Source organism: Taurulus bubalis (assembly GCF_910589615.1).
Source record: "Taurulus bubalis genome assembly, chromosome: 3".
NCBI lineage: Eukaryota > Metazoa > Chordata > Actinopteri > Perciformes > Cottidae > Taurulus > Taurulus bubalis.
In genome coordinates, this window is record NC_136591.1 from 29,092,234 (window position 1) to 29,106,421 (window position 14,188).

A 14,188-nucleotide genomic window follows, 5' to 3' on the forward strand; every position below is an offset into this window, starting at 1 on the left:
CCTAACTAAGATCGACAGAAGTGCTTGAAGACTTGGACTCGATGTCACACGAAGAACTACTTGAATGTACCGGGGCTGCCGCCCTTTGTAACTTTTGTCCCTCGCCAACCAGCAGACTGTTGTAGTAGCTGCGTACATAACCGTCGGCTAACTGTAGCACGCGAGCTAACGTCGGGTGCATTAGCAGGCATGCTAGCAGTACAGTAGTGTGCTACAGTCCGGACTTTACCACTCATTTGGGCAACTTTTTTATGACAATGTCTTTAATACGTTTTGCAACAAGTAGACTTTTTGCAAATATGACGAACCAGTAAGAGACAAAAAAGCCAAACCGAATTTTTGAAAGTTAGGCCATAATTGTATTGTTTGTAACTGCGGGGAATGCCATGAGTTGTAGTTTGGCTTTTTTTGGGTTCGTGTTTTGAAGACTGCCCTCGTGTTCCAGAGTACTAGTTTATCCGGATGATGCGGTCTTTGGATACAGTCTAACCCGCCCCCCCTCCCCCCAGTACCGAGCGACCATGTTGGATCATACAGAATAACATCACACTTGGACGGGAGGCTAGCTTCAGCTCGTGCAGTGGGCTCTGTGCTTTTTGTGCTAATGCGAACAGAAGAGGAAACATCTCATTTGTCCTAGGGATACAAAAAGCTCGTCTGAAGTCTCCATCGCTTTATGCATCAAAATGTCGGCCATCTCTGCATCCGAGAAAGTGGACGGGTTTACAAGAAAGTCCATGAGGAAGGCCCAGAAACAGAGAAAATCCCAGGGCTCGTCTCAGTACCGCACGCAGAGCGCTCCGGTGGAGCTTTCGCCGCTGCCGCAGCTCAAAGGTACGGTAAGAGGATGAAGGGGTCTGCCGCTTAAAATAGCCTATCCGTCTCGCCCAGTGTATGATTACTCACTGTTATCTATAACAATAACATTCTGCATGTAGCCCATAACAACAACTGCAAGAAACATACATTAAGCAGATGTTTATCATGTTCCATACAGTACTGCGCATGTGTGTTATGTTAAAACCTGACGATCAGGGAAAAACACTGGTGAAAGTAGTGGAAATGATTTGCTGCTTGAGTCATTACACACAAATATATGACATGTGTGACAAAGGGCATTACATCAGTTTTGTGCTATTAATATAAAATACTGCATTTTGTCAACAGATGTTTTTTTGTTTCTACTTCCCATGCTTCACAGATGCTTTGTGCTTGTTTTGAGATGTTTTTATGGACACCCAGAGTAGCCTCACTGGAGCAGTTTGGGCTGTATTGACATGCAGAGGCACATCCAGAGAGTGATGTTTAAAGGAGGGGTTAATAGGGATTTCTGCTTTTGCGTAGAGGACACACAAAAGTGAAACTCACAAGGGAGAAACTGTGTGCAAGCACAATACCTGGGATTGGTCTGAATTAGTTTGCTTGTGTTTTCCACCTGTATGTTGATGCTGGTCGAACATGTTGATAGTGAAGATAACGGTTGAAGAAAGGTTCAGCAATCTTTTCTCTATGGCTTGACAAGTTAATAATTTGGGATTTTACAAAGCCATAGCCAGTGCAAACATGCTGAATTATAACTTGAGTGCAGGATTGCTGAAACGCCTTAACAAAGAAACACATAGACGGCTTAACACAATCCAAACCATTCCAGCAAGTCTAAGAATTTGTACTAGTCAAGCCTGCAGTTAGCCTGCAGCTAAAAAAAGCCATTTTATCCAAGACTGGTACGAAAGTTTTCTCAAAAAAACTACAGTTTTATTCCAGCACTTTACAAGACTGTAAGTTACCCTATTGGGCCTTTTTGTTTTTGATTTCTTAATTCCTACAGCTGGGCTCATCTGTACCCTGAAGTGATGTATGTGTGTGTGTTCATGTCATCGCACTATGAATGGATGTCAATGGCAACCAGCAAGAGCTAAGCCTTAGAATAGTAGAGTGGAGAGTACAGGACCGCATGTGAGGTGGAGGCTGGATGAGGTTGGCCATATGGCCTTATCAAGGAGTCTGTTTCCTACCTGTCAAGTGTAGTACTGCACTTCCTAAAAGGAGAGATTCCTAATATGTATATGTTGAATAGTGTTGCTATCCTGACATTGTCCTAACCACAAATAATTATTTCAATATTTGTTGTCAACTCAGCATTTATTTACCATCTCTATACACAGTGTTTCTTACAGGTTGGCAGTTTGCTTCTCCAAAGTAGTTATATATGTTATACTTAGATGTTGAACTTCAGGCTGTTTCAATTTATCTCAGCATAGACAATGATGTGTTGTCGTTATAGTTCATTAAAATGCTTTTGGTACTTGGCAGCAGGTACATTGTTGTTTGGAAATTGCATTGCCTAGAACTGGCCGATATATACCCCTTGGCCCAAATGTTGTGCTATCTAACATGTCATCTATAAAACCATCACCTCTTCCATGTATATTTCAGTCATGACAAATCTGAGCATGTACCTGCCTAGCTACTTGTCGTTTGTCTTCTTGCAGGTAAGCCTGACGGAACTGAGCCTTCCTACAACCATGTTTATTTAAGTTCCATTCACAACAATGTGTGCAATTTCTACTATGTGCTTATACGCCCTTTCAGAAGTTATTTCACTGTAGTAAATATCTTGTATTGAAATACAGAATGTGGGCATTAGCTGAATATACAGTATAGTAGGGATTGACCTATCATAGCCTATAACACTATATGTGACTAACCAATTTTAAATCCTATTGTGATCCACATCTTATAACTATATATATATATATATATATATATATATATTCAAATTTATAAAATGAAAGAGTAGATTGCTAAGAATGTTACAGACAAGCCTCAACATCTTATCGCCAGTGTTGATCTTACTGGATTAACAAGAACAGTCTCTGACTGAAGTGAGAAAGACTTGCCTGGTCAAGTAGAACGTTTTAACATGATGCAACTTCTCAAGGCGATGAAAACAAAATATGTCTCAAATGAGTTATGACTGCTTTCATTTATATATTAACAGATTTTTGAACATGTAGTGTGCAGTGTTTTGACGCGTGATTTTCCCAAACTAGAGTGCGTTGCACCACAACAACACTCAGAACTGACTTGAACCAGCATGGCAGCGACTGCCTAGTTGACGAGCGTGAAAGTGACAGCTAAATTATCCGACTTTATTTCACCATAAGCTTGAGGGTGATTTATGCTTGTCATGGTGACTATTGCTGGTGTATAATGAAGGAAATCTATATTTCAGTTATTTTCTTTTGGGCATTTTTAATAGGTTGTGCAGATTATTCACCTGGCTTTCACATCAAAGCCTTTGCTGATGAAATAATGAGGTACATCTTATTAAGGGACGCAAATCTGGTTGTCCTTGAGACCTTTTTCTTTTTTAATAGTGCACTAGTCTGGGTGTGTTCTGAAGTCATTTGTTTGAGTATTAGTAGAATGTTATTTATATTAATGCCATGTAGGAAACAGGCTTTTAAAGAGCTTATAGAACCACTTTTCATTTCTGTGTTGAAGTTGTGTAATGAATTATTCGCAGAGCTGGAAAGTGGTAACCGAGAAAGAGCTATTGGCACGTGATGTACATGGAAGTGTTTAGCTAACGGCACCAGAGTGACTTTTGTACCGGTGGATTAGTTTGAAAAATTGCAAGAGAGCATCTACAAATCACAGCGTAGTGGGAAATTAGACTTTAAAGTATAATAATAATAAGCAAATGTTCGAATGACATTATGAAAAAATAGATTTAAAAATGTAAGTGCTTAAAAAATGTTGCCAACAGTTTGCCGATGACCTTCCATACCAACAAACCCAGGCTTATACTGTTTGATGCTCCATCAATACATCAGCAGGAATGAATCTGAAACTAAATGACAGACGGCCAACTCTGATGTTACATAGTAAATGTGTCCTCGGTAAAAAATGAAAATGTGTTGTACTATTCGTGGAGCTGTTTTTTAGTAGCAAAGTCTGTGGAGTCTGCTGCGTCTCATCACAGATTTATTCATGAGATTGATTGATTTGTTTTTTCCTGTGTAAGTCGGACACGGTTATAAATGATCACCATGAGGACTGTACAATTGAGTTTTCCTGATCAGTGCAGATTATGACTTCTGAGTGCTTTCCGGAGATCTAGTCCATGTTCAAGGAATTTCATTTTTATCTTATTAAAAGATAGGAATCCATAAATAATAAATTACTATTTCTATTCCTTTTTTTTTTTCTTCACCACGGAGAACATTTGGGCCTTACCTTGAGGTTGTTTTCAGGACCAATCACAGTTGTTAAAACCAAGTTTCATTGATTCCCCATCTGTTGCCTAGTAGCACACATTGTATGACTCATCATTCATATACAGTGCATGAGTCGGTGGTTACAAATAGGCCAGGTTCACAGCATAGCTGTCCACACTTACTATATGTTAAGGCAGTGATTCTCAAATGGGGGTACATGAGATTTAAAAAAAAATATATTAACAATGAGCATCCATTTAAAAATAGTTATTTAATAAATATTCAATAAGATATGTGTAAATTTCTAAACTGAATTGTATATATTCTATATTAAATCAGAAACTGATGGCACAGCGCTGTGTATTACATATTATTTTAAACCAAAACTGATGTGCACTGGTCAGGGAGTACTCGGCTAAAAAAATATATTTCACAGGGGGTACATCACTGAAAAAAGGTTGAGAACCACTGTATTAAGGTGTTTATTTGTTGGAACGGTTTAGATGCAAGTATCCCTATTAATACAAAACTGAAAAATGTACAGAATATCTTTGTCACCTGCCGACAGCTCAAACCATCTCTAATTAAATTGAATAAATTGAGTGTAGTAGTTGTAGCTTTGGGGATTAATGGACTCATGGAAACAAAAATGATGTGCATGTTGTCCAGCTGCTCCTGGAGTTACCAGACTAAGAACGGTTTCAGGTCAGAGTGGATGGCAAAGCTGAGTCTTCCTTCCTGCAGTGGGGAGGCTGGAGTGGTTAAAGCTCCTGTTGTGCGATAGACACTGAAAAGATGAGTCACTCTGAGACCAACATTGTTGCCATGGCAGCCAGAAGCCTTGAGAGCAAGCCAGAGAAAGGTTTTACTTTCCAAATACAGACTGGTGCATTTAGGTTGATATTTCTGTCACTGCAGCGACATTTTGAGCTCAGACACGAATCCTAACTAGACCTAAGCCTGCATTCGGGTTATGTGGTAGTTATTGTTAATAATTTGTAAACAGTACTGATGCATTATTACTCAAAGGGGACTGTTGTTTTTTGTGTGTGTTTTGATCTCCTTGGTTTTAATCTTGTTTGAAGAATATCTACTAATTCATTGATTAATCATCTCTTACTTCCTGATGTATGACATCCTTTACAAGAGTACCAATTTAGCTCTCCTATGACTTTGTGGTATTTCACCTATTCTTCTTCCTTGTGAAAACCTGGCTCCGGCTTACATTGCCCACAATGCAACTCGACTGCTGACCAGATTCAGGTGTGTTACGCTAGTAGCAGCTAATGGTCTCGAGCAGCTAGCTTTAAGCAGAGATGGAGAACAAGCTACACAGGCCTGGAAAGCTAACTTCTTTCTAATTTTCAAACTTGTAGTCCTCATCCTCAACCCACAGTGACATCACTTGAGTCAATGTATCAGACTTTGTTTCTGGAGCTACAAAGTGTGTTTCACAACTTTTTCATATAGTTGGAGTCTTCATCAAAATCTCCTATCTATTTTAGCATTTCATATAGTCTCCTCTGACTGAACTATAGCCATATGTTACTTTAGCCTAAGTTAGTCAAAGCATTGCATCTGTTTTGTTCCTGATAGTTCTGAAACAATTTGAGTAATTGATTAGTCAATGGACAGAAAATAAATCAACAGTTTAGCTATTTTTAGCTATTTTATTAATATTTTAAAGCAAAAACACCCGACTTTCAATGGTCCTAGTCTCTCAAATGTGGGGATCTGCTGCTTTTCCCTTTTTTTTCTTAGACTGTTGATTGGACCAAAAATTATTTGAGGATATCAACTTGGACATTTTGCAACCTGAATGATTCATCGAAATAAATCAACATATAATTGAAAATTAACCAATTTTGATTACACCAACCGTTAGCAATGGTTCATCATGGAAACATGTTCTCTCTTTTGGCATATTGATTGACAAGTCTGTACTGCACAGTCTGTTTCCATCATTCCTGCCAGCAGATGGCAAATCAATATATACTTTTCCAGGAAATGATGTGACAGCGATTTTGTGATCCCGGCGATTGTGTTGGAGTTTTTGTGTCTAGTGCTCTCCGTGTCATAATTGTGGCCTCTGGCAGGTTAGGATCTGCTTCCACCTCTTTGTGTAAAGCAGCTACCTCAATGTCTGCTGGCTGAAGACGGGGACTGTGAAGCTGCGCTTTCATAATGACCAGCTGAATTGGGGCTTGGCGGCATTACATTGTAAAATGTTCTCATGGAATGGGTGGAAACATGTTTACCACAGCATATTGTTTCCCCTTCTTAAATTGACCGATCATAAATGGAGTTTGAATTATTGGTAGAGCACAATTGCTGCTGTAATTTAATTTAAGGTAAAGTAATGGCAACTCGGTAGAATATATTGCAAATGCAGCCATTCCACTGCTGCCAACCGTTTTAATGGAAACTATGTCTTAAAATCTATGCACAGCTATTGCGTGTGTCATCCTCCTACAACCACTGGCTTTTCTTCCGCAACTAATTAGTGTCTCAGGCAAGAACGTCTTAGTTGTGGCTTCCATTTCCTCACCACAGTTAAAGCTGCAGCAAAGCACATTCTCATACAATTTATTATACTTGCAGAAAAGTTTATTGCCTGTCTTCATCTTTTCACCAATCTTTTATTAGCACGCACATATATGTGTTGGCTTGAATAAGGTACTGTATTCTCACTCGTTAACATGCAATTAATTAAACAGATGCTGCATTTCATGGGGATTTTAATCTCTGCTATGCCAGAATAAAGGACCCATATAATAATCATTTGGGACCATTCTGGATTGACAAACCAGTGACGTGAAAGCATACCTCGACCTGTAAATCTAATATCTGTGGCAGATAGCTATTGGCCACATTTGTTACTTATTAGCATTCTGCTTGTGGCTGATTGGCTAACGACATCATTCAGTTTACTGCCCTGATTGCTGCTTTTCTAATGTTTTACACTGTTCTTTGATTGCGTGTGTTTGCAATTTTTTACCATTCATGTAACAGTTGAGCCCATTTTAGGGTGATAAATGGAAACTTTGACCCATGCACACATGGAGACGGGAAAATAGAGGTGTAGATGATGGTGAGGTGGGAAATTAGATGTGAGACATCATTAATCGTGTGTATGTATGTGTGTGTATGTATGTATGTATGTATGTATGTATGTATGTATGTATATATATATATATATATATAATTTTTTTTTTTTTTTCAGGGTTTATTCTTGCAGGTACTTTTTTTTTTTTTTTTCAAACTTTTTACGTATTTTGACGGATGGATCTATTCTATCTAAGACTCTAGTATTGATTTTAAGACTCTAGTATTCTCTCTAAGACTCTAGTATTGATTTTCCAAGTCATATCAGTTAATCTTTATACCCCTACTTCAAATAGTCATCAATTGAATTTACATGGAATTGTGTCATGACTATATCATGATTACATTGTGTTTTTTTATATTTTACCAATTTCAGCTTAACTCATGTTGTTTGGGGTCAAAATGACCCATCAACACACACACACATATACACTCATACACGGGTCATTTTGACCCCAAGACAACACAAGAATTAAGATTCCAAACAAATTGGAATAATAATAATGAAATAATGTTTTAGGACAGATTAAAACCACATATGTTAACCGCATGGTGTTTTGCACACACACAAACAAACACACCCTTCTATTAAAAAAGGAACGCTAACACGGTGTTTGTTATGTGGGATGACAGGCAAGGGAAAATATTGGTGTCAGGGTTAGGCTTGAAATCATTGCAGAACTGCTGTGTCTTTACTTGTTTTATTACTTCTCACAGATGTCTCACTGGCTCTTTATTCCCTGCTATACTGTTGCTCTCTTAGTGATGTTGGATTGTGGTGCAGATACAGTACTTCATTTACTCCAATTTAAAAAATAATATAAATGGTGACATTCTACCACTTGAAATTGTATCATGCCTTTTTTAAACTATGCTAAAATGCAAATGTATTTGCATTCTAAGTTATTTATTTCTAAGTCTTTTCTCTGCAGCAATCCTAATTTGTATTATTTGCATTTGACCTGCTTTGTCTAGTTACTCTTTAAACAGTTTTTTGGTTGCTGTTGTGATTATTGTGCCAGCATTATTTTAATGTGCAAGTCTGAATCAAATTGTGCATGTAATACCAGCTCACCCAACCAGTTCAACAGCTGCAGCATGACCTGCGTGGCATCACTGCTATCATGCATTAGTCGTCACAGTTGGCCTACAGTGGACTGTCACTCGTATTTATTTATACAACTCTACAGTCATATTCTACACAAGTTTTATTTTTTAACATACAACGCTATTGTTTGTTAATCATGAACTTATATCTAGGTAGGTCTTTATAGGGGTCAACCCAGTGTGCAAAACTAAACTTTTAATTGTACAGTCCTTTGTGACAAAGCCTGTGCAGTACTAATCTTCCACTGTGCAGAGGTCACCTGACCTGCATTCTTCACTTCAGTTTGTTTTGGTTTCTTTCTGCTTTGCTGTAGTTCTTTGAAATGTTGATGGGCACCAAAAGGGCAAACCATAGTGTAAAGCAGTTTTGAATTGATGTGGTGAGCTTAGGATTTCTGAAGTATACTATAAATAATGTTTGTTTGTTGTATATTTAACTGTGAATAGGTCAAGACCACCAGTGTTTCTACCATCATGGTGTGTATATGTTCACATTGCAAATCTGTCCTTGTGGTTGGGCCAAAGCACGAGAGACAGACTACTGAACCTGTCGGATGAGCCTATGTAAACATTAAACTTTAATACTGGGATTAGTTCCCTTTTTATAACTACATTTCAGATTTTAAAAAAAACATGCAAAGTGCTGTTTCAACTTAACAACAGTAATCATAATGCAAATAGGGGTCAGACACTTCACTCAACCTGCAGTGTCAAACTATCTAGCACTGAAAAATGTGTTTTGTACATTAAATGTTCCTAATACAGCAGTGAGGTTGGGCGATATATCCAACATCTTGTATCGTGATATAGGTAATTTCATATCTTGATAACAGTATATATCATGATCTAGCATGTTTTCTGGAAATTCAATAAATAAATAGTCTATATGAAATAACCACACGGTAAAGCCTATTGTTTTTATACTCCTGTGTGAATTTACAGAGTATTTTCTTATTGTGTTAAGAACTTACCTTAACAGCTTTAGCAGCATGTTATTACATACACAATTATTAATGTGAATTTATTAATACAACTTTATACTTACAATTATACAATAATCATACATTTTACACAAGTCATCCATGCAAATTTGTTCTGAAAAATCTACCAAAGATGCACCCTTATGAGGGATGCCTTTCTGTTTTCTGTGACTGTTTACCTCTGCAGCAGCAGAACACTGTTCATCCAGGGCACAACACACATCGGTTTTTGGGGCAGTGAAACATGCGACGCTGAAATGGAAAATAGTTGCGTAACTGCAGTTATCTTCAGACTACAACACTCATGTTGCATTCTGTTTAAATGCAACACATGTTTAATGATGAGACATACTGTTTTAACGTTATGATGCTGAGAAAGCCGGCTACTGTTTTGAATATTATATTTGTGAACAAATTGAAGAAAAAAAAGAAGAAAAAACCTGCATGTTGCAGTTTGCATCTACGGTAAATTTGTCTTTCTAAGATCAAAGTGGTCTTCACATTTAATACACAGTTTGGCTTACAATCACAATAAGAACATATTTGGTTCCAACTTGATGCATTCAGGGAACTTAAGGAATTCGTATTTCCTCGGGTCTTCTTAGAGTTGCTTAGACGTCAAGGCTTTCTGTTTGTTTCTCTGTCATACGTTGTAAACTGGAAACTGGACTTTATTTAGACCGGTGCAGCCTTACTAAATAATGTGCAGTTAAATGAATTTGTCTGAACACATTGAAATAACTTCTGTTTGCTCCTGTGTATGCTAACGTCTACTTGAAACCTGGCATTAAAAAAAGAGTATCTAAACGTACTAAGGGCTTGACAGTAAGGGTTGTGATTTTGAGAAATTGGCAACCAATTCTTGGCCTTACCACTTTTAACATAAAAAGTAGGAACAACAAACGTAAAATCGTGCACCCCAAAATAAATATATTTTAAAAGGGAAAAACTATTTTTGGTCAGTCTCAATGCTCATAGACTCTACCGGAGGGATGAACACTTTCCCTCGTTCGGTGTTTTGTTGATGATGATAGAACGCTATTCACTCAAAAATCTTCCTTAGGTGTTCAGTTGGGTTGAGCTCTAGTGACTTTCAAGACCATTTTGTACCCAATCAACCTATCCAGTGACCCCCTCATGCCTAGTACCGTAGTACCGTGCATTCATTATTATTCTCCCCCTGTTTATTCAGGTTAGCTGAGATCCTATTTCCTGTTTTTAGCAACAAATCTGGTCTTTGTTGTGTGTTGTACAGCATATGTTTCCGAGAAGCCACTTATTGAGGCAAAATATATATATATTTTTTATAAAAGTCAATGATGCATTAAGTGGAAAATGGAAAAGTACGACATGGAACTGAACGTTACATTTTGTGAAATATTACAGCTAAATGGATTTCTGTTTTAAGCCAAAACATTATTGAAGTTACTTTTAAGTGTACTCTCTTTTGCAACATAGATTTATTCATTTATGTATAATCGGGGAAGAGTATAAAGATGCTAAGTATGAGATTGGGAGCTTTTAACATGGCTCCCCCAGAAGAAACATATACTCATAAAGCATGGTGAACGAGACAGAGTCTGAGTTTCAAGGGGGTTTGAGTGGGTTGCCAACATTGCTGCAGATCGCTCCCTGAGGACAGTCTGCCCTGGTTAACAGGGATCCATCCCTCCACACAGGGAGAGGAAGCACAGCGAGAACTAAAGGTTCACGGGCCGGGAAGTGTCAAAGTCAAAGGGTCAGCCACCCCACCGGTTGAGAAGTGTAAAAATATTTCAGGTTCATGAAATTGTGGCAGGACAAAATAGTCTAGGTATTAATGGTAAACACTGACTCCTCGTTAGCAAATAGTGATTTGCTGCTCCATTAAAGCTCTGAAAGTGTATATGGCACTTTTTTTTATTTCAGCACATAAACAACAATAGTTCATGTCAGCAAGTCTTATGCAATTATTGGATTTGGATAAACAGTATTGTACAATGTGCAGCCTGCCAAACGTGCTTTATTCTGAAAGTATGACACATAACAAACCCAACATAGTATGTGTCTCATAGTGACACACCAATGTGGTACTGACCCAATTACAGTAGGTGGAAAAATTTGACCAACAATAAATGAGACCCAGAAAATATCATCATGGCTAAATAGCTTATGCAACATTTGGTTTCTACATTGGAACGGTCGGCAGTGTCTGGTTTGGCTAAATACAGAGCAGATCAGCTGCTATGTTTCATTTTGTACCGAGGTCTTTTTCACACAAGAACAGAAAAGGCTCCAACCTATTTTAGGACTCAGTAGATGTGTGTGTGATTTTTCTCAGATCTTATTCCAGCAACACTAATATGGTTGAAGCCTGTGGGTGGTGAATACTAACAAATTATGCATTCAAGTTCCCTGTAAATGCTGTTTTATAACATTTGACTTCTGTTCTTATTAATTGCTTTTTTGGACGGAATTATGCTTCTTGTCTCATTTGAGGTCATGCTGTTGAGATATTCGAAAGGTCTGTAATGAATATTAAGACCTGTAATTCAGAGCTCCTCTAGTTACAAAACCCGTCTCAGTAGAATCATTTGTACTCCAAATATACAGGAGTTCAGCTATCGGACACCAATGCCCGCAGAGATCAAGAAACACAATTAAGCCCTTTGTGTTATTTACTCTAACTCTAAGGAATAATTATTCATCCTGTGCTGTAACTGTTTCTCCTAACCCTGCTACTTTCTTACTCTTGTCCATGTGGTTATGAAATTGCATGGCATTGCGTCAAATAATTGTTAAAGTAATAGTAATTCCTGAAGCTTTGTGTGAGATACAACAGTCAGAATATGCAGTAAATCAGCCACATTGTAACAAGATAAAATATTTCAGTGAAAGAAGCTCTGAAACTAAATCCATTTGATTAGTATGCAGCTTGATTAATTTAGATTTTATATCTGATGTCCTCAGTGTTTTCGGCTTCTTTGTTTTCATGTTTAGCTTCATAGCTCCAGTGGAAATATTTTCCCTCCTTGCACCCTGAGGAATTTGTGCACTCATGCATCTGTATCTGAAAAGCAAAAATAGCTTCACATTGGTAAAAGCATCTACATGTCGAACTGCATCTAACAGGCCCAGCATAGTCTCCTCTCAGGGGGATGAAGAAAATTCCCTGTTAAGAAATTAAATGATTTGGTTACTCTTGGAGAAAACCCATTATAGATATGTGAAATCCCCGCTTGAATGTTGACTGCATTGTTTGCAGAAACGGCAAGGGAGGCTAAGTTAGTCGTCCTATGCATGACCATGACCTATCGTAAAAGAGTTGTGGCGCATGCTTTATAAAGAAATATATATATATATATATATATATATATATATCTCCACAAAACGAAAATATCTTTAGAGCTGAGGCTTGAAGAAAAAATTAAACTTTTTGGGAAATCCGCTTCTTTGCTTTCATGCCACAAACAGCCACTTGAGGTTGACTGCAAGAGTGAGTGCATCTTTATAGACCCCCATATTAACATACCAAATATATTTATTTGGGCTGCAACTAACGATTATTTTAATAATCGATTAATCGGTTGATTTATTTTTTCGATTAATCGATGAATCGGATAAAAAAATGGTTTTATCAAAAAAGCGTTCATTTCCAACCCTTTTTTCAAAAACAGAAGTGACAGTGCAAAACATCTTCAGAAAGTGCACAAACAGGTTGCTCCTTGAACATCCCTGAGCTGTTAATTAAAACAATAAAATGGACTAACACTAAAAACATACACATGTATGCTTTACATTTGCCAAATGTGTGCCCTTTTTACTGTAATTGATCCCTCCAGAGGCTGCATTTACATACCCTGCTTTATCAATATGTATGAAATACTGGGACAGAGGGAAGCTGTACTGCTACATATTGAGCGTCTTCTTCCTTAAACTCTTTCATTCTGGGTCTTTTATGACCACGACGTCACGTTGTTGGCTAAGCCCGACTACGTGATTTGCTTCATTCTACTTTGAGTAAAAAAAAATTAAAAAACCTGCAGCCAGATCCGCCGGTTTAACGTTAACGAGTGACAGCGTGAACTGAACCAGACCGGGGGTGACGGCATGTTTCATCACGTTACGGTTTTTTACAAGCAAGACTGAACTGTAACGGAACATAACGGAACTTTAACGACAATACACAACCCAAACACGTTAGCTAACGCGATAGCAAGCTGACTAGCTTCCATTAAAAACAAGTTTGAGGAACATGAAGACGCTGATTGGCCAAGACTCGACTTGTCAAAGATCTTCTATTTTTGAGAACATCACAACCTCAGCTTTTCTCGTGTCTCACTCCAATCTCAGAAACGCTGGCCGGCCAGTTGCTCTGCTCCGCTCTTTTTTTTCTTCTCCGCGACTTATTGCCCGGCGTAATAATCGCGCGACACAACGAATCGATAATGAAATTCGTTGCCAACACTTTTGATAATCGATTTTTATCGATTCGTTGTTGCAGCCCTAATATTTATAGGCTAGTATCTGTGTCTCTAGGTCATTTTCCCGTTCATGACAACTGTATGGGAGGTGAATTTGTATATAACTCGGCCATTCAAATGATATAATTACTTAAATTTAGGCATAATTATGGGCATGGCTGCTCTGAGTAGGGTTGGGTACCGAGAACCGGTGCCAGTATGGCACCGGTTCTAACACGTCCGGTACCTACCAGACCGAAAAGCAACGCAGATTTCGGTGCTTCCTTCCAGTGCCTGAGCCGATTTAAATACTTTTTTTTTTAACCTACTT

The 14,188-nt window shown here is 38.1% G+C and overlaps 1 protein-coding gene across 1 annotated transcript in view; it reads left to right on the forward strand.

Annotated features, from left to right (window-relative positions):
* The first annotated feature begins 467 nt into the window (after positions 1–467).
* The window catches only part of ppp2r5a (protein phosphatase 2, regulatory subunit B', alpha isoform), a 35,984-nt gene continuing 22,263 nt past the window's right edge, over positions 468–14,188 (forward strand). Inside the window, exon 1 of the mRNA XM_079216030.1 lies at positions 468–834. Within this exon, the coding sequence (XP_079072156.1) occupies positions 687–834 (148 nt within the window). The 5' untranslated portion in view covers positions 468–686. The remainder of the gene's footprint in view (positions 835–14,188) is intronic.